The sequence below is a fragment of the Mustela putorius genome, unplaced genomic scaffold (genome assembly GCF_011764305.1).
Source record: "Mustela putorius furo isolate JIRA1106 unplaced genomic scaffold, ASM1176430v1.1 tig00003853_pilon_pilon_pilon, whole genome shotgun sequence".
In the NCBI taxonomy this organism is placed as follows: Eukaryota; Metazoa; Chordata; class Mammalia; order Carnivora; family Mustelidae; genus Mustela; species Mustela putorius.
In genome coordinates this window covers 82,227,678-82,254,950 of record NW_025422005.1, presented here as the reverse complement: position 1 = coordinate 82,254,950, position 27,273 = coordinate 82,227,678, and the positions used below count along the sequence as shown (strand labels likewise).

General features: G+C 38.2%; 1 protein-coding gene across 1 annotated transcript in view; it reads left to right on the top strand.

Moving 5' to 3' along the window:
• The window catches only part of DPYD (dihydropyrimidine dehydrogenase), an 836,293-nt gene that overhangs the window by 709,087 nt on the left and 99,933 nt on the right, over nucleotides 1-27,273 (top strand). Inside the window, exon 20 of the mRNA XM_045064888.1 lies at nucleotides 5,140-5,319. Within this exon, the coding sequence (XP_044920823.1) occupies nucleotides 5,140-5,319 (180 nt within the window). The remainder of the gene's footprint in view (nucleotides 1-5,139; nucleotides 5,320-27,273) is intronic.

Genomic DNA, 27,273 nt, shown 5'->3' with positions numbered 1-27,273 from the left:
TTCCCTTCCTTCTCCTAATGTCTTCTGTGCTATTCCTTATGTTCCAGAAGTAAGTGAAACCATATGATAATTGACTTTCTCTGCTTGACTTATTTCACTCAGCATAATCTCTTCCAGTCCCATCCATGTTGATGGCAAAAGTTGGTATTCATCATGTCTGATGGCTGAGTAATATTCCATCATATATATGGACCATATCTTCTTTATCCATTCATCTGTTGAAGGGCATCTCGGCTCTTTCCACAGTTTGGCTATTGTGAACATTACTGTTATGAACATTGGGGTGCATATGGCCCTTCTTGAACTTCTTCCAGCTACACGAGACTCTGTTACTAGTATAGTTTGTAATGTGATAAACACTGCAGAAAAATTTCCTTTTTTACTTAAATCCAGGTACCCTCCAATGCTCCTTTTACTAATAAACTTATAGCAACTTAAAGGCTACTTTGGATTAAATCAGAAACATATTTTACTTGCATATAGCCTGGTGGCACATATTTCTAACACCTGGAGTGTAGTTTTTCCACCTATGTGATAAGAAATGAAAAGCGGTAGTTAATGATCATGAATTCTTCTGTATTGCGTCTGGTAGTTTAACATTCCTATTTAAGAACCTTGTTACATTTTGAAATATCAGATGAGAGATTGCTGCTCTATTACACAAAGACATGGGCCAGTCTACAGTGTTCTGATTCTGTAGAACTCTTCCTTGCCAAATTATTTACCTGGGATTAATATTGGTAATCCAATTTGGATTCAATTTGCTATCTTCCTAGTAAATTGTCTTTTACATTTCAAGGAAGTTGTTTTTTTTCTTTCTAGGCAAAGTTGGCCTTTTCTTTCCATTTTGGGCTCAAAGACACCTTCAGCTTTAAATTACCCAGTAATAACTATGTGGTTTAGTACAATTCCTGTCCTTTCTGAGCTTTGTAATTTCCACAGCACTGCCACCTACATAGTACAGTTTGATCCCCACAACAAGAAATTAGGTATTTATTATCATACACTTTTTTTTCAGATTTGGAGGTGGGAGAGGGAGACTCAAGCCTGATTAACCCCAGTCACAACGGTTGAATGACAGAGCCGAGTCTCAGACGTGGTTTCTGGCAACCAGACCAGAACTTTTTTTGAGATCTCTGCTTACCACAAATAAACACAATGTCCACAACCTTCTTTTACTGCATTAGACCAAAAAAGTATTAGGCTTAAAAAATTATATCGTGCCTAATTCATGCTCTAATGATTTATTCATGTTACAAAATTTATTTTTGTGCCAATCTAGCTTACTAAGTACTAGCTACTATTTTAAGGTTCAAGCATGTTTCCTTTTAGTTTCCTATGCACTATTCCCATTTTTAAGTAAAGAAAGTTGCTCATACTTATGCAACTATGATGTAGTTTAAACCTGATTCTGCTTGACTTCTGTGTGCATGCTCTTTGCCTCTGGGCTATAGGACTTGATATGGCATTAAAAAACCACTAGATTGGACTTGAAGAAATAGTTTTTCAAATTCAAGCTCTTACCATTTTTTAAAAAAAGATTTTATTTATTTATTTGACAGAGAGAGAGATCACAAGTAGGCAGAGAGGCAGGCAGAGAGAGAGGGAGAAGCAGGCTCCCTGCCAAGCAGAGAGCCTGATGCAGGACTCCATCCCAGGACCCTGAGATCATGACCTGAGCCAAAGGCAGAGGCTTAACCCACTGAGCCACCCAGGCGCCCAAGCTCTTACATTTTGAAAGGAAAAGCATTATCCTCTCTCCTGCTTAACTTGCAGGTTTGTTCTGAGTACTGAAAGAAATGATGTAGGTAAAGGAGATTTTTTAAAGATGTAAATCCACCATAAATAGGTAATTTACTGTTAATGTGCTTAATCTCACTTAATGAGAAATAATGAGAAAGGAATAACACCCCACAACCCTCTGTCACCTTGCAGGTGTTTGCACACTCACTTTGCATAGGCAGGCTTTTACTAAATGTGCCTGCCTAAACTAAGAATTCAGGGCACTGTGTCAGACCTCTGGAGGAGGCTCTTCAGTGGCAATAGGAACTTCATGACACTCCTCAACTCCTGCTGCACAGGGGGCCACCACCTACTCAGGCCCTGCACGGGGCTCATCCTGCTGAGAATCCAGGGGCCCCTATTTAAAACAGCTCACTATAGGGATATTCACGGTTATGGAAATAATTAATGGTGGCAATGATCCTTATAACGGCACCTGATATCCTGCTGGGAAGAAAGATAAACCAGCCTTCACCATAAAGAACTTACAAATTATACTGAGCAAACATGTTAACACCTATTAAGAGTCCTAATCAGAGCTGTTAAACAAACAAAGAGATGTCATATAAAATATACCCATTTAGGAATAGCAGCTACATGTTTGGAGTTTTAAAAGGCGCCATTTACCTTGAAGATAGAGATAAAGGCCTCAGTGGAGTGTAAAGGTTAGGCAAGAACAAGATACCTTTCTGAGCAAATCCATTCTCTGAGCATCAGATCCCATGGCCGGAGCTCTGTTCCCAAAGCTGTGTTTGCATCCTAAGATTTATTTTGGGTCTTATTACTATTTCATCAGAAAATTACTCGTCTCTCAAATGGGACTTATTATTATTAAGAAGTAGTGCTTCTTTAAAGGCCATGAATATGTTGCTACAGTGTAATGGTAAAAATCAAGAAATTGTTAGTTGTAAGAAATTCACTTTGCAGACAACATTTCAGGTTAAGATAAGATTCATCCCTACTGGTGCTTCAGATCTTGCTATTCCGAGGGTGGCCCAGCAGCATGAGTACCACTTGGGAGCTTGTCACAAATACAGGATCTTGGGTCTCATTCCAAACCTGTGGCAACAGAATCTGCATTTCAATAAGATCCTCAGATAATTTATATGTGTATTGAAAGTTTAAAAGAAGATATCAGCATGCAGAGCTCCTACGATCAGGCGTTCTGTCAGGAAAATTAACAAGTTTAATCTTATCAGAAAGTAGAAATTAAATTACTCATTTTAGGAAGGTATACAAATAGTCTGGCATTTGCCTTATGATGAAACGTACCTGAAGTGATCCCTTTAAACACCTATGTCTGATGGCGGCTTCCAGTGTTTCCAGCATAGCACACCATCCCAGCCATGTTCAGTTGCCATGTTGTAGTCTCTTCTCCCTCTTGAGGTTTTATTTCCCTTCACCTACTCAGAATAGCTCCCTAATATGTGACACAGTAACACTTTAGGATGGAAACGTGGGAGAGGGTAGGAAAAAGGTAGTCTTCCCAGTCTTGAGGCCCACCATGTTCTTCCATAGTTAAAAATACACCAAGTCTATGTTAACTTACTTCAGTTAAAAAATAATGAAATGAAATGAAATATAAAATGAAATACATCGAATCTGCTCTTGACCACTCCAGCACCATGGAGCTTAGTCTACCATATACAAATTGTGCCATGTTTGTGGATTAAGAGAATTAGAGGCTTTTGTGTCTTCTCATTGGACAACTCAGGATAAATGAGATTTAACATTACCATTCGTATGTTACAAATTAGATACCTTTTAGCAAGCAAGTTTTTACAACAATCATGAACATCCCATAAAGAACATGATATGGTGTGTTTTCAAAATTTGATGTCTTATGGTCATATGGGGAACTATTTTAAGACTAGAGTAAATTATACCATAAGCATGTACTACAAAAAATTGGAATCTCCTTGTGAACGAAGAAGGTAAAGTAAGGCATCAGTTGACTTACAGTTTAAAAAAATCCTGTGGAGGAAATTATAATAATGTTTTTCATCATTGTTCTAAAAAAAACAACTCTCAGTAAGTTTTAAGAGGCCTAATTAATACTCAAATTGTTCTTCCTAAGAAACAATTTTTTTAATGTAATATAATGTGCTTCCTAGAAAATATTCTTCTCAGTATTTATTCAGTTCTCTTCTCTACATTGTAGTAACATACAGCACTTCAGAATACGAAATGAAGGATTTTTTGTGCCTGCTTTTGGAGGTGTCTTTGGTAATAATTAACCTAGAAGTGTTTTTCTAAATCCATTAAATTCAAGCTCTAACTCAAAGCCCAACACAGACTTTCAAGTTTATTTTTATTGGAAGTATCCTAATTTTTCAGATTCAGCCTTCCTTTACTCTGGAATTTTTTTAATTCTTTATTTTCTAACATATGGTCACTCAAATCAAAATACCTCTTCTAAATTATCCAGGCACTCCACATAGATTTATTAAGAGCAGAATAAGTGACAAACACTGTACTCGACACTGGGGATAATATGGTGACCAAGATAAGTAACAGGTTCTTCCCTCCTGAAGCTTCAGCCTGTTGGGGAGTGAGCTGTACATCAAATGCGATAGGATATAAGGAAAAAAATGTAGTAGTAATTGAAGGCCTTAACCTATTCTGGGCTCTCTGAGGCCTCCTCAAAGAAGTTATATTTACCATGATAAGGGAAAGGGCCAGTAGTCAACCATGGGTAGAAGGGAAAAATTTTCTAGACAGCAAGATTTTATGAAAAAGTCTTAAGGCAAAGAACGAACATGGCAGATGTGAAGAAGAGAGCAAAGACCTGGTGACTGGAGCATAGTGAACAAAAAGGAGAACACCAGTAGACAAAGATGAAAAGGGAGACGGGTCAGTGGTGTTCGAGTTAGTGATGAACAGCATTCCAGCCTTGGCATGACCACCTCTGGGCGTGAGAACTACCTCCCGGCAGTACATCCCAAAGGACAGAAAACGAGAGAGTTAAAAGGTTGTTTCTTATGCTATGCTACATTGGATTCTTTGTAAATCCAACTGACTGGATCTGATTTTTTACAGCTGTACTAAGGTTTGCCTGATGTACAGTGAACTGCACATATCTAACGTGTCCAATCTGGCCATTTTTGAAATACATGTATACCTGTGAGGCCATCACCACATCGAGTTTATGGAAGTAGTCGCTGTCCCTAGAAGTTTCCTTGTGCCTCTTTATAACCCCTCCCTCCCCACCACTCCCATCTCCACAAAATGATGGGTATGCCGTGCTTGGAACAGTGCCTGGAACGTAAATCGCTTTCCTTGAATAGATGCAAAGTGAGTCCATTTGGAGAATTAGCTCTTAGATTGACATTTGGTTGATTGCTCCATCTTTTCTAGGTATGCAGTGCTGTTCAGAATCAGGATTTCACTGTCATCCAAGACTACTGCACTGGCCTCAGAGCCCTGCTGTATCTGAAAAGCATTGAAGAACTAGAAGACTGGGATGGGCAGAGTCCAGCTACCGTGAGTCACCAGAAAGGGAAACCAGTTCCCCGTATTGCGGAACTCATGGGAAAGGTATGGGCTCACTTCTCCTCTTGTCCTTAAGAACTCTACCTCGGGTGCTTTCTACATCAGGTCTTGTTTTCCTTCCCACTATCTCATTAACAGAGGAAACACAGTGCCTTTTGGATGTTATTTCTGTAGTGGAATCGTTCTGAAGGAGGCTTGATTACAGCTATATGATAGGTCTTTGAGTTACATTTTTATAAAACCAATATAACACAAGGTCATGTAAAGGAAAAAAGATTGAAGTTTGTAGTGTGAAGTGCCTCCAGATTCTTGCTTACTGTGGTGATGACTGGCATTCTCTCCAGTGGGAGGCTGGGGATTTCTTTATTCTTTAACAAGCTCTGGAAATTATAACATTACCTTTTATTTTCAAGACAATCAAATCACTGGAGCCCTGAATAATATGATGAAGTTTTTAAAATTAAAATCTAATCAGTATCTTTTGTAACTGCTTCCGCTATGTGGTTAAACCTGGGCTCAAAAGGTTATGTCCCAACTTTCTCACTAACTGCTATTTTCAGAGAAATATATACTACATTTACATTTTGTATAATATAGTGATTTTAGCAAATCTTTTCTAAAACAACATTCAGCATTTTGCCTTTGTATTTCCTTTGTGTTATTCTAAATAGACAACCATTGTCAGAAGACGTTTCTTGAGTCCTGAATGAGGGGAGGAAAAAATTATAATTCTGAGTCTTTTCAGCCTGTCACTACATCAATAATTAACATTAAAAAAAAAGAAAGGCAAGTATAAAAAGATTCTTTAAGGAAGCATTTAATAATTCAAATGAATCTTAACTTGAAACAGGTCACATGAAAAAGAATGGAAAACAAAAACCCTGGCTACCCTGCTTTGGATGGCAGGAGTAGAGACTCTGAAAGAATGAGGGAAACATCATATAACTGACTTGGATTTGGCTACTTCTAATGCAAACTATGACTCCCCTCCCAGATAGCCAAAAACAAAGGCTTCTTGAAAAATAATGTACGTGATTGCAAGTCCAGGAATGAGAAACAAAAGGGAGAAAGAAAGAAAATCTTACAGTGAGAGAATTCCTAGAAAATATCGTGATGAATGACTCCATGAGTGGCAATCAAACAGAAAAGAGAGTGGGTGGCATTAATATTTATAATATTGTAATTAGCAAGACTGCGCCTAAGCAGCATTATTAATGTAACTAATCATATTATCATAAACTGAGTCTGCAGTATTTAGACAGTGAGTGCTCTTGCCTTTATCAATGACCATCCATATCTGGAGGTTGTTCACAGTGTAAAAAAAAAAAAAATTTTTTTTCTCACAAATAACTTTACACTCATTCAGTGTAAATATCCCAAGTAAATTGGTTCTGACACAGTAGTTTTGATGGTTTATGACCATTCCATAAAAGCATCGTCTCAAATTCGAGCGGTCACCGTGTAAGCTGAAATGTTAAGTAGGCACATTGTACTGTGCTGTTTTGTCTTTAAAAGACTTCCATGCTCATCTCAAAACTTACATATTCAAATAAAAGATGAATAATGGTGGAGACACTTGTGTCAATGACATAAGTGGAAATTGATTTTCTGATAGATGGAATCTAGATTCTGACTTTCTTTTTTTTTTTTTTTTTGGTGAGCCCAGACTTCATCAAAATCGTGTCATTTTCAGCATTATCATTTTAAAAAGGTTTTTTTTTTTTCACATAGATTTTGCCTGTGTGATTATATTGGCGATTCAGTGCTCAACCCCAAGTTGAGGAAATAGCAGTTGGTCTGGTTGTAGAGATATGCTCCTGGATACCCCAGTGTGGGCTGATGTGATCAAAACAACAGAGGATGGTCCCCTTGAGCTTAATGTCCCTAACAGTGAATCAAAGCACACTGGATCCAGGGTCGGGGGGGGGGGGTGCTTCTTAACTGTTCCTTCATGGTGCTGCCGGTGTGGGGCGCCTATCTTCGAAAACAGCTGGGATTGTTCTCTCATTAGCTGAAGAATAGGATTCCGTTCTTTGCAGTGTTTTCATGTTACAGGGAAAACAAGATAGTGTAGACCCTTTTCAGAAGGACCTGCTAGAAGTAGCTGGCTTCTTTAGGCAGGAAAAGATTTGTTCGGCAAGTACAATTGCGACTCTACTTAATCTTTCACTCAGAGGTCAGGCTAGAATAAATTAGAGTAGAAATTTAGAAGAAACCAATTACAGTACAGTGTTTGAAGATGGAGAGAAATGAGATGTTAGCTATGGAAACAAGGATTTGGCCAAATTAGTTGTGTTATCTTTTAAGTAATTAGTATCTTTAATATACTCTCCCTTTGCATACCCTCACTTATTAATTCTTGAAACTTCCCAAGCGATGTTTCTTTAGGTGGCTTTGAAAAGGCAAGAAGTCAGGCATTTATAGTTTGCTCTGCTCTTATGGTGCAAGGTGTATAAATCTGTACCTGCAAACATGAGAGCAGACCCCATACGAAGAGCTTTGCACACCACAGAGCAGTGGGTCTCAAACTGCTGGTGCTTAAAAACCATGTGGCACACTTGTGAAAAATGCAGATTCTCTGGCCCCACTCCCAGAGATGCTGACTCAGTGGATCAGAGGTGGGTCCCAGAACCCATCTTGTTCTGATGGACAGATCCAAGGACCCACATTGCCAAAAGTAACAAAGAAGAGAATAGCAACAGAATAGCGTTAGAGACTGAGAAGTGAGCTGTGAGCACAACACAAGCTTTTCTTAGTGGAGGAAGCCGGCACTAAATGATGTTGAGCTAGAGAAGAAGTGAAATAGAAAATCAGGCAAGGAAGTCCAGAGAAGCAGTGAACTAAGATCTGAATGGCCAGTGCTCTGAAATTACCTGATGAGGAAACTGGGGCAGGGAATTAGTGCAGCAGTTAGGTCCAAGGCAAAAAGAATCATGAGGACAGAGATGCTTTGCCATCAAAGATGGAACATCCTCAGTCCATGCAAACAGTCAGCAGTAAGGAAATCTGGGAGGATAAGGAAGCAGAGGCTATTCCCAGGATCTTCGGAAAGGAGGGGTCTCTGAAGCAGAGTGCCCACTTGGTTTGTACTCGGTAATCTCAAGGCCTCCTTACCCCTCGTAACAATCTAGGCAGCTCAGTGAAAGTGAAGTGGTCATTTGCCACACACTGGACAGAGGTTCCTAGCAGAGACCAAAGTCAGACTGGTGGGTTTGCATGATGTTTTGTTACTTAACTAGGTGAGCAAGTTGGACAAGTTAATTAATCTCTCCAAATCTCTTTCTAAAACTATCAAAGGAAGATAATCACAATCTAAGTCCAGAGTCCCTCATTAATAATTCTCAAATCAAAAAGTCCTGAAACCAGGTGTTTCATTTGCCAGCAAAGATGACCTGAACTGATATGAGACTATTACTAATTTTTGTTTAATTCTTTTTAGAGTGAACATTTACGTGTTTACTGCAGAGAGACTAATGTGTTTGATTCCAGGTTGCTAACCCACATCTTGCTGGGGTATTGAGTAAAATGTGGCGCACTCACCATTTTACTTTTCTAAAGCACCCCCTGAAAATTCTGAATTCCGAGCTGTTTTTGGCCCCAAGGGTTTTGGTTAAGGGGTTGTGAAGAATATTTAATTGAGACTATCACTGCAACTATAACTTTATCCACAAATTCTTCTTTAGAGTTGGAGGCAAAATATCTATTTTAGTGATATCAGAAAATGAGATATTAGTATTTGGAATTTTTAGATGTGGCAAATCACAGTATGTTGAGATTATTTGCTTGGGAAATATGAAAGAAATTGGATGCTCCAAAATTAGAACAGAAATTTTGCAATCAAAAAACATGGAAGGAAATGATTTCACCTTTTTTTTTTTTTTTTTTTTTTTGGTGCTTAAGAGGAGAGTAGGATTCCTAAACAAGAGCCCTCGAAAGGGAAACAGTACAGGCCAAAACTACTGATTGGTTGGGATCTGCATGCATTTTCACTTTCTGTTTCCTATATCTGGAATGTCTTTCCTGCTCACTGAAGAGAAATTCGCAAGAACCCCCTTTTCTTTGAGTTATTCTTTGAGCTCTACACCAGAATTAATTTCTCCTTTTCTTCAGCCTTAGTTGTAACAAGTATCACACAGCATTTGGATTTTTAAATGTCTTTTTCCTCTACCAGACAGCAAGCCCACTTCCCAATTCCTTCGACACCTACTGATACACAGTAAGGACTCAGTAAACGCCGCTTTTGTCAATGAATGAACTCTGTAAGAAAACAGCGAAGTGGTAGCATTAAAAGCCAGTAGTCATTTGACTTGCCAAGCCATTGCTTCCCCCATCGCAGCAGAAATGAAATGAGTGTAAGAAGGAAAAAATAACTTTGAGCTTAAAGTCCTAGTTCATGTGTGAGCCTAGTTTTGTAAAAGGAGTTGGAAAGAAGTCAGAGTGGAGTGAGGTGGGCAGGTCAACAACATTTATTCCTTCGTAACTTAGCAAAATACCTCGAGTCTAAGCTTCTTGAGGACTCAGACCACACACTGTGTGCCCGGGTCTGACACGACATGTACCACTAGGAGCAGTGGCATGGTAGCTGAGTTGCTGAATAAATATATTGATCCATCGCTTATTTATTGTAAGGTGTACTGTAAATGTCACTTCCTTGGTGAAGTCATCTACGACCCTCTTCTCTGTCTGGGAAAATTGAGTCCCTCATTTCTCAACTAGTATTGCAGTTATTATATTACCTTCTGGTTATATGTCTTCTTGTTCATCACCGGAGTTATTATGAGCATCTTGAAAACAGAGACGATGTCGTATTTATACTTGAGCTTTTCAAGCACCTAGTACAATGCTGCATGGTTATAGGATTAAACTGCACAAACTATCTGCAGTGTCCTTATTTGGAAGGAAAAAAGAAAGGCAATTTATTACTAAAATTCCAGCCAGTCCCTTTTAAGAACAGCAGAGATTGTAGAAAGAAACAACAAATATGCCAGATTACTTTCAGTAGGTATTAAAACATGGTGAAATATACATCAGTGCTTTAACCAGTGAATATAGTCTGTGCTCATTAAAAGGCTTTCATTAGGATAAAATCAGGAAAACTGTCATTGTGTTTGTATAGCACCCCTTGAAATAAGGCTTTATTTTGATGACAGAAACAAAAATATGTACATCCATTTGACCAGATACATCATTCTCATGTCATTTTAAAGCCACAAGTGATGTGATTTTATAAAACTATTGCTCTCTGATTGTAATATTTTATTTTTTTGATATTTTATTTCTTTACTTGACAGAGAGAGAGAGAGAGAATGGGCACAAGGAGGGGGAGCAGCAGGCAGAAGGAGAGGGGAAGCAGGCTCCCCATAGAGCAGAGAGCCTGACGTGGGGCTTGATCCCAGGACCTTGGGACCATGACCTGAGCCCAAGGCAAACACTTAGTTGACTGAACCACCCAAGTGCCCCCTGATTGTGCTATTTTATATGTAAATGTATAACCATCTATTTATTTGTTTCTGACATGTTATCCAACACAGAGAACAAAGAACTGTCCAAAAGGACCATATGACGTCATGAGCATGACCTTTACTAGAGGCCTAATAATCCCAGTCTTAGAGGCAAAAGAGCAGTAGTACCTCCTCTTCACAACTTTAAAAGTTTTCTGTCTTCCATGCTATTTATTTTTTCATGCTTTTCCTTTTTCCAAATTGTGATACAATTTGCAAGAAGAAAAATGCACAGGTCTTAAATGAACCATTTGATGAGTTTTGACAAAAGCATACATCCATGCAGTCCTCACTTCTGTCAAGATAGCAAACATTACCAACATCTCGGAAGACTTCCTTCTGCCCCTTCCCAGTCATTATCTCTCCCACCTCTCCACCAGCAGAAGTAAAGATAATTTAGTTTATATCGTCATAGATTAGTTTGTTCATCTTCTGTAGCGTCATATAATTAGAATTCTAGAAGATGTATGTTTTTGTGTGTGTGGTTAGTTTCACTCAGCACAGTGGTTTGGAGATTCATCCCTGTTGTTGTGGATGTCAAGTAACTCATTTCTTTTTGTGGGTGAATAATATTCCATTGAATAAATATATCACAGTTTGGCTATTCATTCAAAATGCCATTTGAGCTGTTTTCACTTTTCCAGTATTAGGAGTATGTTCAAAATAAGCATTCAGGCATAACTGTTTTTGTGAATACCTATTTTCATTTCTCTTGACTAAGACTTAGGAGTGTAGTGTCTCGGTCCTAACGGGATGTAAGAGCTTTAGAAGAAATTTGCCAACAGATTTCATAGTGGTTGTACCATTTTATACTCCTGCCAACTGCGTGGGTGGGTGTTTCAGTTCTTTCACACTCCAGCCAACATTTGGCATTCTCTGCCTTCTCCATTTGAACCATTATAGTACATGTCCATTGGTATTTCATTGTGATTTGAATTTCCATTTTCTTGAAAACTAATGATATTAAACACTTCCTTATTTTTTTATTGGCCATCCATATACCTTTTCTGTTAAGTACTTATTCAAATCTTTTGCCTGCTAAAAATTGGGTTTATTTTTTTACTGAATTTTCTTTACGTATTCCAGGTTCAAGTCTTTAGATGCAGAAAAAGCATTTAACAAAAATTCAACATCCATTCATACTAAAAACCCAGTTATAGAAGGTAACATGCTCAGTCTGATAAAGGATATGTATAAAAAACTATACAACACAAATCATATTTAAATGGTGAATAAATAAACTTACTTTTCTAAGACCCAGAACTAGGCTGGCATGTCCACCTTCATCCCTTCTATCCAGTATTGTACTGGAGGTCCTAACTAGTGTAGTGAAGACCTGAAATAAATGGCATCCAGATTGGAAACCTACTAAAACTGTCATTTGCAGATGGTAATATTGAATACATCAAAAATCCTCAAAAAACTGTAAAAACACCATTGAAAATCAGTAAGTGAACTTTGGAAAGTTTCATGATATGAAGACAATATACAAAGTCAGTCGTATTTCTAGATGAACAATAGAAACAATGAACAACCAGAAAATTAAATTTTAAAATTTCATTTACAATAGCATTTAAAAACCATGAAATACTTAGCAACAAATTAAAATGTATGCAATATCCACACACTGAAAACTATAAGGGATTGCTGAGAAAAAATAATGAGAAAAAAAATCAATGGAGAGATAACGTTCTCTCCAAATTAATCTGTAGATATATAGCACAATCCCACTCAAAATCCCAACACATGTTTTTGTAGAAGCTGACAAGCTGATTCTAAAATTTTCATTGGTATTTAAAAGAGCTAGAATAACCAATATGGTCTAGAAAAAGAACAAAGAGGATTTGAACTATCTGCCTTTAAGTTTTTCTATAAACCTACAGTCATCAAATAAGCATGTTTTAGTGTCAGGATAGACAAATAGATCAATGGAACAGATAGAAAATCCAGAAATAGACCCACACACATATACTCAATTGATTTTTCACAAAGGTGCCAAAGCAATTCAGTGGAAAAAGGAAAGTCCTTTCAATAAACGGTGCTAAAATTAATGGAACCTCATATTTTCCTCACACAGGACATAAGAGTAGTTTTAAATATATCATAGACATAAAAGTATAAAAATTTTAAAGAAAACGTAAGTAAATAGCTTCATTATCTTAGGATAAGGAAAAATTTCTTAGATAGGATGCCAAAAGCACTAACCAACAGGAAAAAAAAATTGATAACATTTCATCAAGATTAACTTCTGGCCATCAAAAGATACAGTTAAATAAATAAAAATTCAAGTCACAGAATGAGAGAAAATATTCATAGTATTCACATCTCACGAAGAACTTGTGAACACAGTAAATGTATATATAATACTTAAAACATGTAAACTGGAATAATATGAAATAATTTAATTTCATCAGAAGTATCTGGAAATCTTAAAATAAAAAGTCCATGATGAGGGACACACCTGTAGGCTCTTGCAACTAACCCTCATCCATCTATGATAACATTTTTTTTTCTCTTTTCTCTGATACAACTTGCAGAGCTAGCCCAGAAAAGAGGAAGTGAGGGAGATGAAAGCCACTTTCCTTCAGGTTTATCTTATAGGCCTGTGATTCTCGTCCATGTTATTTTTTCCCAGTGCAGCTTTGAATCACTGTAGTTCTTCTTTTTGAGGCTTTCAGTTGTGTACTTTATATTATTAGAAAACTTCCAGATGACATTTTACATTTCTATCAGTTACTTGGGTACTGATTGAAACAGGAAGCAGTATTATTAAGATCTTTTTCTTTGACTAGCCAGGTTGTGTGGGGATAAATATTTTTATTGATGGAGCTCACTTCATAAGACATGTCAAAAAACAAAAACAAAGCAAACAAACAAACAAAAAAAACAAAAGCACCAGTTCCTGGGGGTTCAGATTCAAGAATTACCAAATCAGAGTCTACTGCATAGATATTATGGGGACTTAATTACATCTCTAAATATCATTAGATGGTTTGAGTAGTATCTTAGGTAGAATGCTGAAATGCCAAGTATCCTTTAACAATAGGGTAGACACCTGTTTGTAAATGGTGATTAGTCCCACTTAGAAGGAAAAAAAAATGTTGAATAAGATTTGATAGTCCCTTCTTGTAGTTCTGAGTTTCTAATCACAAAGAAGTCCGTGTGCTGTAGTGAAAAGAGCACAGTGTTAGAGTCTAGTAGGTCTAGAATTCAGGCTTAATGGCTTACTTCTGGGTGAACCTGGGCCAGCTTAATGAATCACACAATCCTCTATTCCTGTACTGGCAAATTGAGATAATGATATCAGTTTCACTAGTACTTTGTGAGGATTAGAAATCACATATATGAAGTGCATAACACATAGCAAGCAGACATTCAGCACATGCCTATTATTGTTATTGTTCATTCTAAAATAGATGATGGAGAGGTAGCTACAGAGCCACATAGATACATAAATAGAACACAAATAGACATAGAGAAATATTGGGGTAATTTGTATATGTGATACTTACACGTTATTTGTATAGTTTCTTTTGACTGTTTACTGATAACATGATTTTGCTAGCTTACTTTGGTTTGATCTGGTCAAAAGCTTGCATCTTTGTCCTTTGAAACACTCCCTTTTGAAAAAAAAAAAAAAAGCTTCTAAAAATTCAGAAGTGTTCACTTTCCAGGTAAAATTTGTTAATTTGGAGTTTGGGCAGTAATATAGCATGAGTGGTCCTTCCTTCTCCTAAAATAGGTAGAAGGGCCGAGTCTATTACTGTTGCCAAATCCCAGTAGCAATACCAGAATTTAAAGTGAACCATTAGGGGATATGCTGGTAGGAGTCTCTCATGTTGTAGAATGAGGTAGTTTTGCATTTCTTATAGCCAAAATAGTTTGTGCCGCTATCAGCCTTCTCATAATGGTCTCTCTCCCATCTCTGGGGTAAGTGGGTCTATTTCACAGGGCAACTCCACGATCAGTTGGTAGTGGTGGCTGGCAACAATATATAGAAGAAGACTATGATCCAAAGCCAAGTCCAGCAGAGTTGTGTGATCAGGTGGCAATGCCCCCATCCGCATGGACACAAGACAAGACCTGACAGGATATAGCTTCTCACTTCCCTGAGTGTGGCGCACTGACCACTTGCCCACTGGCCAATCTAGGAATTGCACAGCACTGAGCTTTGCAGTCTCCATAACCACTGCAGCTGCTTCTTTGCAATGCTCCACTGTATGTCTGAAATAAAGTGTAAACCAAACATTTTTACTGTTCTGCATCATCCCACCATGCTTTGCTTCATCCATCATGCTTTTAAAAATCATGATTTCTTATTTCTCCTCATTCATAAACAGGTATCTAATTGCCAAACACAAATGTGATTATTCTTTTGTCACTTTCATGAAAATATACAGTTAAGTGTAATTCCTCATATTCCATCAAATATACTACTTTAATCAGAATGCACCTTATTGATATTAATTATACACATAGAACTTGTGTAAAAGTACTTTCCATCTTCAACATACTTAGCCACATTAATTTTGATGTTACTTTTACACCAGGAAAAAAGAAAACTTAGGATTTTTCTTGTTCTGGGTGGAGATTGAGGATTTATAAAGAAAGCATTACTATCAGCATGTAAGATGAAATTTGAATTCAAATACTACCCTCGAACCCATCCCCTACACTTCCTCCTAAGAACTCTACAAAATCAGTGCACATTTATTGCAAACCAGTTAGCTTTCTTCCTAATCCTGATTTTATGGAGTAAGGCAAAATATCTCTGGTGTAATGCTGAGCTATGACCTTGAGATTCTCCCTGAGAAAAAATATATATTTGTTTTATCTCTGTTTAAGCTCATCTGCCCACTTGAATAAAGGGAGCATTAGATAAAAGATATAATTTTCTGCTAATTAAAGGGGTCAAAGAGTCACTTTGGTAATGTAAAGAGTCAACAGAAATTCTAATTAAGTCAGCTTTATGCCAATTTGTTCTAAGATTTGAGGGAGGAAAAATTAAGTGTCTACATTTCGAAATTAAAAGGGGGATCTGATTTACCCCCCAAAATAAATAAATAAATAAATTTTAAAAACATAATAAGTTAGTTAGTGTTGTTGTTTGTTTTAGCTTTCAAATTATACGGATCATAACTGCTATTGAAGAGATTTACCAAAACCTTAGAAGCTTAGGAAGGATAGGCCAAGATATCTTTAATTGCACTGAATGATTATCAGTCTTGTAGTTAGCCAAATCAGTTCATATATCCAGATGAAATATCCATCCCTTTCCTCTTCTCCTTAGAAACATGATCACTCTGTTAGGTTGCCCATAATCAATCTAGTTAACCACCTAATATCTCAATCTCAATATATTTTGTGTTGTATAGCTACTAGAAGTGATTTTATTACATGACTCAGATCCATACCCTATAATAGTGTGTGCTTTGTGGTCACAGGTGACGCCTAGAAATGTGTTTGAGATACGACTACAGCCTACACAGAAAAATGTGCAAATGCTGCTCAGAGAATCCTTTGGTTTGCAGCTTCAGGCACCTTTGTAAAGTTGTCTCACTGATGGAAATGCCTTGAAGACCTCACTCCCAGTCCCTCATGCCTGCTGGCCGATGTGCTATAGATTGTTCATGGCAAACACCGTCAAGATTATGCCTTTTGAAGATTTGTTAGTATACATCTTTAAAGCATTTTGCTTGTCTTCCCTGCTTCTCAGTTTCATCCCATGTCATCTCAAACTATAGAACCTTCTCTAGATCCTCTTCTGGCAGTTCATTTCAGCATGCACCCAGGCCATCTGAGCTGTACAGTGTCACCCATCAAGCTAGTGATCTTTCAGAACCTAAATATAGCCAAGTCTTTGTTTCCATTTAAAATAGATCCTGAGTGAAACTTATGACAGTAAACATAGCATTTGTGGTAATCCAGGCCTCCTAGGAAGATAATTCAGTACTACTCTATACAGTCTTTATTGAGATACAGAAGAAGCCTGCTTTAAATATTCTCTTACTCTGTTCACATGTTTGGTGATGGTGGTAGGCATTGGTGGTGTCCACTAACATTTTCTGTTTCTGTAGGAGAAGCAAACTCCTTGCCTCTTGGCTATTGCATGTGACTGGGTGACTTTCTTTAGTTAATGAAATGTGATGGTATGTGATTCTGAGTGGAAACATGGAAGCTGGCACTCGATTCTCCATATTTGCTTCCCTTGCCTCAGTGAACACCACAGTCTCATGTTGAGAAGGTGGCAACATAAAATGGATGACCTAATTTCTGAGGCACCACTTCTAGGACATCTGAGATAGCAGACTTTTTGTGACTGAGAAACCAACTTTAACTCTGTTAAGTCACAGAGATTTGGGAGTTGATTGTTACCACAATACTATCAGTTGGTAAGTATTACACAGAGTTCCATATAACTTGTACCTGCCACCAGAGGCACTGATGGCTACAGAAGCAACCCTTTGAAAAATTATAAAATGGAAACGCTCATCTTTAGTGATCTTCACCTTCCTTTCTGCGTGTGGTTCCACATGCTGGAAACCAATTCCATAATGCAGTTTTCCATTATGTCACTCCAACCGGTGTCCAATTTCTCTCATGATAGCAGAGAGCCTTTCTTTCTAAACCATACAGTGAAAACATTTATTCTGACATCCAACAGCCAGGCTAATCCAATTGAGGAAACAGAGCATAGCATGTACCTTACATAACATCTTTCTTGTTAGTAATAAGGACGTGAGCACCTTATGTGCTTTCTCTTAGCCACCATTTTCTCATCCAAAAACTTGGGATAATAATATATATCTCATAGGATTGTTGAGAAAAACAAGTCTAAATTTCTTCTGAAAGAAAAGTTGGGTTCTGGAAAACGTCATCTCCACTCACTGTCTCTCATTCCTTACTGGTTTTTCTATCTTCAACCCATCAAAATTAGATCTCTACCTATCCCCACTCCCCAAATCACTAGAACTGCTCTTGCTGAAGTTGTCAGTGATTTAGTTCTCACCAGTAGTTTCCAAGTCTTTACTAGGTCTTGTTATATTCTACAGTTGACCACTCCTTCATATTTGAAATTTCTTCTTTGATTTTTAAATACTCTTTTATTCCTGGTTCCTCCTTTACTTTTTTCAAGCAGACAGTTGTTAGCACCTAGCATGTGCCAGGCATCGTGGAGGCAAATATTAATAATAATGTAACTGCCCTCCCTTAAAAGGATCACAGACTACCGTGGAATTAGACAACTTAAGAGTTATTTATAACATAGTGATAATTACAGTGATAGATATGCACAGGATAGTAGGGGTGGTGGGGTGTTTGAGAACATTTTCCAGACCAGTGTGAAACTTAAGATCTGTAAGTGTAGGAAGAATACCTCAGGCTAAGGCAGAAAGCATGGCAAAGTCCTGGACATAAATAACATTTCTGTGTGGAGACAACCATCTTGGACTTGATCTTTAGGACCCCTCCTCTCTTTTTTTTTTTGGCCCTTAAATACTAATATTTCCCCTATTCATGGCTCTCATGTTACTATATGTGCTTCTCAGACCCATGAAGCCAATTTTACTCTCCTTGTTGTCATCATCCACAGTCGTGCTCTCACCAAAGACCTCCCTCTGGACCCTACACACCCATCTCTTCAGCTTTCTGGTGGACTTTGCCATGCAATAGCCCTGCTCAGTGCTCTTCCTGCAACCTAGGAATAAAACAACAGTAGTGATTATCCATGACAATTATATAAGCACTTTATAATTTACAAAGCACTTTGGCATACATTATCTCACCAGCTGCTTCCTTAATGTAATAGCAGCAGTGGGCAAAAAACCGTGTCACTGCCAACAGCGCTTTTCTGACCTTGGTCTCCCAGCCCCACCTACTAAAAACATGAGAGCAGCTGGATGGGAGCTGATTAGAGGCTGGAAGCTGACCTTGTCTGGGGACCAGGGGAGTATGACAGCAGCAGTTGCCACCTCCACCTTCTCCATCTCCGTAGGGGCAATAGAGCAATCCAGAGGTTTCGTGGCAAAACGTGGGGGGCTGCACGGAGCAACCAGGCTTCTCGTGAGCTGCCTCAGTGCAGGCTGAAGATGGCAGGCATCAGCTTGTGGGAGGTTAAGCGCTTATCCACTCTCCCCCACTTTTCTGATTTCTTATTTCTTACATGCATTAACTATCATTTTGAAAGTTTCAGTGGGTTAATTAAATTCTTCTAGTGTTGATGCTAAGAAAGCTGAAACATTTTCAACTGAGATTGACACTACTCAAGACATCGGCTTCACTGATGTTTGTTCAGCAACACTCCAATATGTCACAGGATTGCTGAGAGAACATCTGAGAGCTATAATGAGCTAAAAGTCAAGTACAGGGGAAAATGTGTTCCAGACTGCTGCAGATGTTCTCAAATCAAATCATATTTCTGTGAAATGCCATATAGAATATTCAGCAATTGAAGGATGCAACATGAAAGGACAGTTCAATTGATTTGCACTGTTTTAAAGTTTTATTTAGACTAAATTATATGAAATCTGGTGGCTTTTTTTTTCACTTTGAATCAATTAATAAGAGATGCTCTTGATCCTAATGAGCTTCAAGGATAATATTCTTGTGCTAACAGGAATGTATTAACTGGTTAGGGAGGAGTCAAAACCTAGAAGGGGGGGCAGTGGAATAAGGGAAACAAATTAGAGTCTAAGGACAGACATTCCATAGCCCCACTTTCTTGCCTTTATTCCTCCTTTATCCCCTTGGCACCCAAATTGAGCAAACCTCTGTTTAATTCACCAATATCCTGATAAACCTGTGTTTACCACTGTGTTGACAGTGGTTCATTCTCTTCCTCCTGGGCAACCTAAAGGAAGCTTAGCAGGAGTAGGTCAAGGAAGTATTCTGACAGATGCATCTTTTTGTTGTCACCAGCTTATATTCATCACACAGGCGGTCTTGCATTTCACCATAGTTTGGATAGTCTGGCCTATGATTAGGGGCGATACTGTCCTAAGTGAAGGGTAGCACAAGGTAAGAACCAATAAACCCATTAAGAAAAAACAGAAAATGGTTAAGTGACATTAGAAAGTGCAGTAAGACAGCACCATGAGATACCACCCCACAACCTGTATAATGGCCAAAATTTAAAAGGATTGACAATATCAAATGTTGGCAAGAATACGGAGCAACTAGAACTCTTGTACTTTGCCAGTGGGAATATAAAATGCTACCATGACTTGGCAAAACTCAACATTTTCTTATAAAAAAGCCCAACAGTTCCATTCTCAGGTATTTATCCAAGAGAAACAAGAACACATTTCCATAACATCTGAAATAGATGAATTTTAAAAACAGTATGTTAAGAGAAGGAAGCCAGACACAAAAGAATACTTACCAACTCATACCATTTATGTGAAGTTTAAGGGTAGGAAGAAAAAAATTATATCATTAGAAATTACAACAGTGGTCCATATCTAACAGAGTGGAGAGCCCAGATATGGACCCTCAACTCTATGGTCAAATAATCTTCAACAAAGCAGGAAAAAATATACAGTGGAAAAAAGACAGTCTCTTCAATAATGGTGCTGGGAAAATTGGACAGCTATGTACAGAAGAATGAAACTCAACCATTCTCCTACACCATAAACAAAGATAAACTTGAAATGGATAAAAGACCTCAACATGAGGCAGGAATCTATCGGAATCATAGAGGAGAACATAGGCAGTAACCTCTTCGACATCAGCCACAGCAACTTCTTTCAAGACATGTCCCCAAAGGCAAAGGAAACAAAAGCAAAAATGAACTTTTGGGACTTCATCAAGATCGAAAACTTCTGCGCAACAAAGGAAACAGTCAACAAAGCAAAGAGGCAACCCTCGGAATGGGAAAAAATATCCGCAAGTGACACTACAGACAAAGGGCTGATATCCAAGATCTATGAAGAACTCCTAAAGCTCAACACACACAAACCAGATAATCATGTCAGAAAATAGGCAGAAGACATGAACAGACTCTTCTCCAAAGAAGACATACAAATGGCTAACAGACACATGAAAAAATATTCATCATCATTAGCTATCAGAGAGACTCAAATCAAAACCACATTGAGATACCACCTTATACTAGTTAGAATGGCCCAAATCAATAAGACAGTAAACAAGTGTTGGAGAGGATGTGGAGAAAGGGGAACACTCTTACACTGTTGGTGGGAATGCAAATTGGTGCAGCCACTTTGGAAAACAGTGTGGAGATTCCTTAAGAAATTAAAAGTAGAGCTAGAGCTATGACCCTGCAATTGCACTACTGGGTATTTACCCCAAATATACTGATGTAGTGATAAGAAGGGCCGTCTGTATCTCAATGTTCATAGCAGCAATGGCCACAGTCACCAAACTGTAGAAAGAACCAAGATTCCCTTCAACTGGACGCATGGATAAAGAAGATATGGTCCATATATACTACAGAGTATTATGCCTTCATCAGAAAGGACGAAAACCCAACTTTTGTATCAACATGGATGGGACTGGAGGAGATAGATTATACTGAGTGAAATAAGTCAAGCAGACAAAGTCAGTTATCATATGGTCTCACTTACTTGTGGAGCATAAGGAATAATACAGAGGGCATTGGGAGATGGAGAGAAGTAATTTGGGGGAGTTTGGAACGGCGGGTGAACCGTGAGAGACTGTGGACTCTGAGAAATAAACTGAGGGTTTTGGAGGGGAGAGGGGTGGGGGGTTGGGTGAGCCTGGTGGTGGATATTATGGAGAGCACATATTGCATGGAGCACTGGGTGTGGTACATAAACAATGAATTCTGGGACACACACACAAAAATTAAATTTAATTTAAAAAATTTTAAAAAGAAAAGAAATTACAACAGTGCTAAGTAGAGCTTAACCGGGATAAAATACAAGGGAATTTTCCAGAGTGGTAGATATGTCCTATACCTTGGTTGGGGTGACAGTTTCATGGATAGATCTATTTGTCCAAATTCCTCCAACTGTGTGCTTGCAGTCTGTGTAGCTGTACTGTGTGTGTATGTATAAATATATCAATTAAATTAATTTTATTTTTTAAAGCATACATCAAACTCTGACAGAAATTAGAGGACAAGCATTCAGCATACTTTTAGGGACAAAGTGAGACATGTCATATAGGAAATACTAAAGACATTTTTTTATGTCCAAATTACTTTTAATCAGGTAGCCTTTGGGAACTAAAAATCTTGTGAATTTAACCACTGGAAGAGAATAACTGGTACCTTGATAAAAATCTTGGCTGGAAACCAGCTTAAAGAAAATGGATGGCTGGGGGCATAAACAAATGTATTTTCCTCTGCCAACTTGCGGGCAGCTGGATGTGGAATTGAAGTAGTTTAGGCCTTGCGCATCAGGGAGACTGGCTGGGACTTAGAAATCAAGAAGGGGAACATCTGGCTTCTTGAGAAATGACAAAGGTAAGGGAGGTGGCATCACAATGCAAATGAGAAGCTGCTTCTTAAAGATGGAAAATTTGATTAGGTCCTTTGGTAGGCTTTCAGCTTGCTTTGCTTTGTAGGATCAGCCGGTGCCTGCAGCCTCTGTTAACAAAAGCTAGCCTTGCCTGAGGCCACAGCTCCCAGAACGGAAGCCTAAGTTGATTGCTGATAGGGTGTTGCATTGTAGGTCTAGGTGTTTTCACCCTACTGGTCTACCTACCCTCATGCAAACAAACCCAGTGGGGCATTTGTCTGGAAGCCTTAAGTCATATACATTTCTAATGCTTTAACATATGCACTGACATCTTCTCTTGCAATAGCTCTCTTATTATTTGGTAATAACATTACAACTATGGAAATAAAGACAAACTCTTTAGGCTGAGTTTCCATTCACTCAGGTACATTTTGTTCATTTTCTGAGGCACTACTATTGCAAAGTTGTAAAAACTCCAAAACTATATTTTGATTCTGGTATTTTTTTTCCTTCAAGTTTCTGCTTTTTACTTTCTATTACCTAAGATGCATCTCCTACAAAATTATGGCTGGAAACAAATATCACATATCTTTTTTGAACTCACATAATTTTTGTGAAAGATTTGATTTTTGGTACTAATTGAATTTATTTTACATATCTCTGCCTAGCGTAAAACTTTGAGTTTGGATGGTAGTACTTTAAATATATAATCTAGTCATTCAACAAACATCGAGTATATGTTACATGCCAGGCATTTTGATAGATAATTGAGATTGAGTGATGAATAAAGATAAACCCTTTATCACTGAGGGACAGTCAACTGCAAAAAATCGTGTTACTAAAAAAATCATGCTTTACACAATTATGTATGCTTATACATGTATACATACATTTACGTGGGTGCCTGCATGTGTGTTTGTGTGTGTGTATTTCCCCATTTTACAAAGGTAGAAACAGGCTTAAAGAGGTTTCATTATTGCAGTGGAAACAGGATACAAACCCCATTCTGTTTATTGCAAAAACTGTACCGTTAACTACTTAACTACTGTTCATCTCAACATAACTGCTATTATGATATCAGATTTATGGAAGCTAAAAGGAACAAGTGTTCTTCTCAACCTGGGGCATCAGGAGCAAGTATAAAGGGACAAATGAGCTGTGTCTTGAGGGATGAAACAGTATAAGTTTTATGTAAATGTCCTCATTAATTCCAATCTATAAGCAAATGGCTGTGACCAAGTGATCACTTGTAAAAATTGCTACATTTTTATTTACGGTGGTAAAAGAGTTATAAAATCTGTTAAGTAATTAATCCCATTCCCTGATAGGGCACAGGTTTCGTTCTTAGTTTGTGCTTTTGGGAGCTGTTGTCTTTTAGCATACATCCCATCAAATCTTTGTGAGTTTTGCCTTTACATTTCCTTCATCTGTGACGGGAAGATTCTATTAACAACCCTGGCACCTTCCATTAAAGTCTACAACTTCCAACTGCCAGGAAGGGATAATGAAGTGATAAATTTAATTTGCTACCAAAATATGTAAGGCAGAGATATCTAAGTGAATTTATAGCGTTAGCTATGTCTTTCCTCTTAGCATTAACAAAAGTTTTATGGCAGGTTATCAGAACCAGTGCAAAAAGAACAAATATATATGACTTTCCTTACACAGAAGTCAGATCTATAACTCTGTATCAAATCATTTCTTTCCCTCTTCTTCTTAGCATTTCTAGGTTCATCAGAACTTAATACAATAAGTTTCAAATATTTTTTTACTTGGAGAATGTAAAAAAAAAACCAAAAAACTGTTAACCAGACTAAGAAACACTTTTTACTCATTAATAAAGGTCCTCTGAGGTTTATAAAACATGTATCCCCTTCTCATGCCCCTGCTAGACTCTAAGGGCTACCAAGGAAAGTAACAACACCGTCCATGTGGGATCGTGACAATGAGGGTGCTTCAGATTCTATGGGGCACAAATCTACTTTCCCCTCATTCTTTAACTCTGTGCCATAGTTGTAAAAATGATTCTTTAATTTAAAAACTTGTGTATATATTGCCATTTCAAGAATTCCTTTTTTCCAGTGAACTTTAGCTCACAGGATCTCATCTTTCCATGTCTTGGCATTGGGATTGTTCGTGGATTGCAGGGGGCCATGGGTGCACCCATTGAATGCAGAGCCAGGATGTTTTGCTTCTACCATTCAGTGATGCAAGTGTCCCTCTTGTGAAACAGACAGAGCTGTCAGATTCAGTTCTTGACTTCAAGGTTAGGTGCCCGAAGAAATGTAGAATTGATCACTAAGATATGATAATAAAAACAAGGTACATTCAAAGGGCTGTGATGTTATACTCTTTCGAGGGCTTTTTATGTCACCTACTTGAATCCTTGCAACAATTCATATCAGGTTTGAATCACTATTCTCTTTTTCCTGTTGAGAGAAGACAAACTTGGGAAGGTTAGGAAAGTTGTTCAAGTTCCCTTGCTGGTAGGAGCAGAGACAACATTCTATCCCAGGTCTACGTGTTCACAAAGCCTGCACGCTTGCCTCCTACACTTCACTGCCTCCACTTATTATCCTGTGCAGAGGATCATTGGTTCTGAGGCTTTAGATTTGATTCTTGGTTGACAGATAGCAGATTAAGATTCTATTAATCTTTGGGCAAGAATGTTGAACTTTCCACCTCTCTTGCAGTGACCTGTGGCAGTCGATTGTACTTGGAATTACACGAAACCTGCTTGCTCACTTGCATTCGGGGGACTCAGGATGAATCAGTGTTTTTGCAGGCATGTCACCCCCTTTCCTCAGGCCCTTAGCCACTGACATCAAGAGCATTAGATGCATTGCCATCCCGCTAGCTGGGCTGATCCTCCCCACACACTGCTCACACTCTGTTTCTTGGCGAAGGTCGTGGGCTCGTCTCTTCTTCCTTCTGTTCCGTCCCTTTATTCTGGTTTACTTGAGTTTTAGCTCCTATACAACAAATCCAGTTTGGGTTATGAATTCATGTATTTATTTATATGCATAAATTTCCCCCACCAGTTACCTTAATGAGCCTAGCCCTTCTGGTCTGCTGATTTATGTCTTTGAAAGTGAGATAAAGAGAGCCAGAGAGTAATGGAGAAGAGCATGAGGAGAAGCCTGGATCCCAAGGTCTGCGTTGTGCTCCCCCCGACTGCTTCGTCCTCCCCCGCATTGGGCCTCCCCTTTAGCAGCTGCAGGGTCTATCTAGATATGTTTAGATGTCTGGCTGTATGCCCAGCCAAAGTTTTGATGCCTTGTTCTTCTCTTAAGTCACCTCAGTTTCATATAAAATCAGCCATGTAGGCAGAAGCTAGGTATTCAAATGGACTTTAGATTCTTCTGTGTTAAGTAGCCTCCTGTGGGCGTCTAGTGGCCTTTACTGCCCAGGGTACCAGGCGGTGGTTTATACTTAATGGCAAGCAAATGCCTAGGTACACCTGCCAAGGATGTTAGAGCTTTTTGTTGCTATCCAGGCAAAGCTTCCATTCATACAGTACTTGTAATATAAACATCGTGGTGTATGCAGGTCTGTAGAGAACTAAAAGCAAACCTGTAAGTGGTATCTGAAAGTATTCTAGCTCTGGATATGGGTACTCTCTCCTGACTTAAAATGCTTGTATATTTCCTGTATGTACCCCTCTATGTTCCCCTCTGGAAGTTTCTAGAGCATACCTAGCCTCACATTCTTGGGCCACAGAAAAATTCCCAGAACAGTTATTTAAATTTTTTCCACTGTTTAGTTTTTATTGAGTGTCATAAGGTACAACATGCCAGAGCTGTGATGGGGTGAGGTGAGGAAGTGGCAGCAGTTGGGTGTGGAGTGGAGAGCTCCAAGGTTGACTTAGAGGAGATGTTGGTGTAGTGAGTATATAAAGTCAAACGACAGTCCAAGCCAGAGCACAGTTGTGCAAAGGGTTATACCCCCAGTCAACATCAGAATGTATTTTTGAAGTTTTCATTTGTGATACCAAATAGATACAGAATGTAGGTTAAAACAGTATAATCTCTGAGTGATGATTACTTGCTATAAGGTGAGAAGAGTGTATTACAAGAGGAAAGTGGCAGTGCTTCAAGATTTAACCCAATTCATTAAAAAAAAAAGCATATATCTGATCATTACCACAGACATCTGTAAGCACATCTTTATATTAATGGTATTTCCCCCAAATGTTTTGCCTTCAAAAGAAGTGGATGCTTCATCCGAGACAGAATTGTAGTACAGATGCCAATATGTACACATTTTGAGTTGGAAAGAACAGTAAATTATGGATGATACTGTTCCCATCAGCAAATATTGACTCTTTAGAGCTACCAAATGAAAATTGTGGTGATTAGACCATTCCTTAGAAGAGTTAATTTTGAATTTTAAAATGTTTACTGGTGACAACAAAGTTGGCAGAACTGTTCAACTCCTATTTTCTTTCCATTTTTTTTTCCCCCCACTAAAATGAATAATCTCAATCTGGAAAGAGAAGAACACAAATCACTACATCAGAACTGAAGCCCTAGCTCTCTGTGCATTAATTTAGTCAGATAATACTTAGCCACTTCAGATTCAAGTCTCCAGCCCCACACAAATGTCAAAACCCAGCTACTGGTTATCCCTGTGAAACCATCACACACAGGAGAAATGCCAAAATCTTGAAAATGAAGGGAAAAAGTGTGACTTCTGAAAATTTCTGAATGTTGAAGTTGAATGTGGTAGGGGAATCTAGGTAGGAGACCTAGAAAATATTAAACTCATTGTTTTAAAAACATATAATTATAAAAAAGGTAAAGGAAACCCTGTTCCTTTGGCAGTAGGATTTGTCTAAAACAATGCACATGGGCAGGTGGAGAGGGGAATGAAAACCCAATCTAAACAATTCATGCCAAATGAACCCAATTTCCTTTTGATGCATTTCTAGGCAATAGATAACAATTGCTAACTTTCTCTTGGCTTTTACTAAATACCATGTGCTGGGCTTAAGTTTCCTCATTGAACCCTTAGAGCAACCTGTGATATTAAGTCTTACGGATATACCTACTCTTCAGATG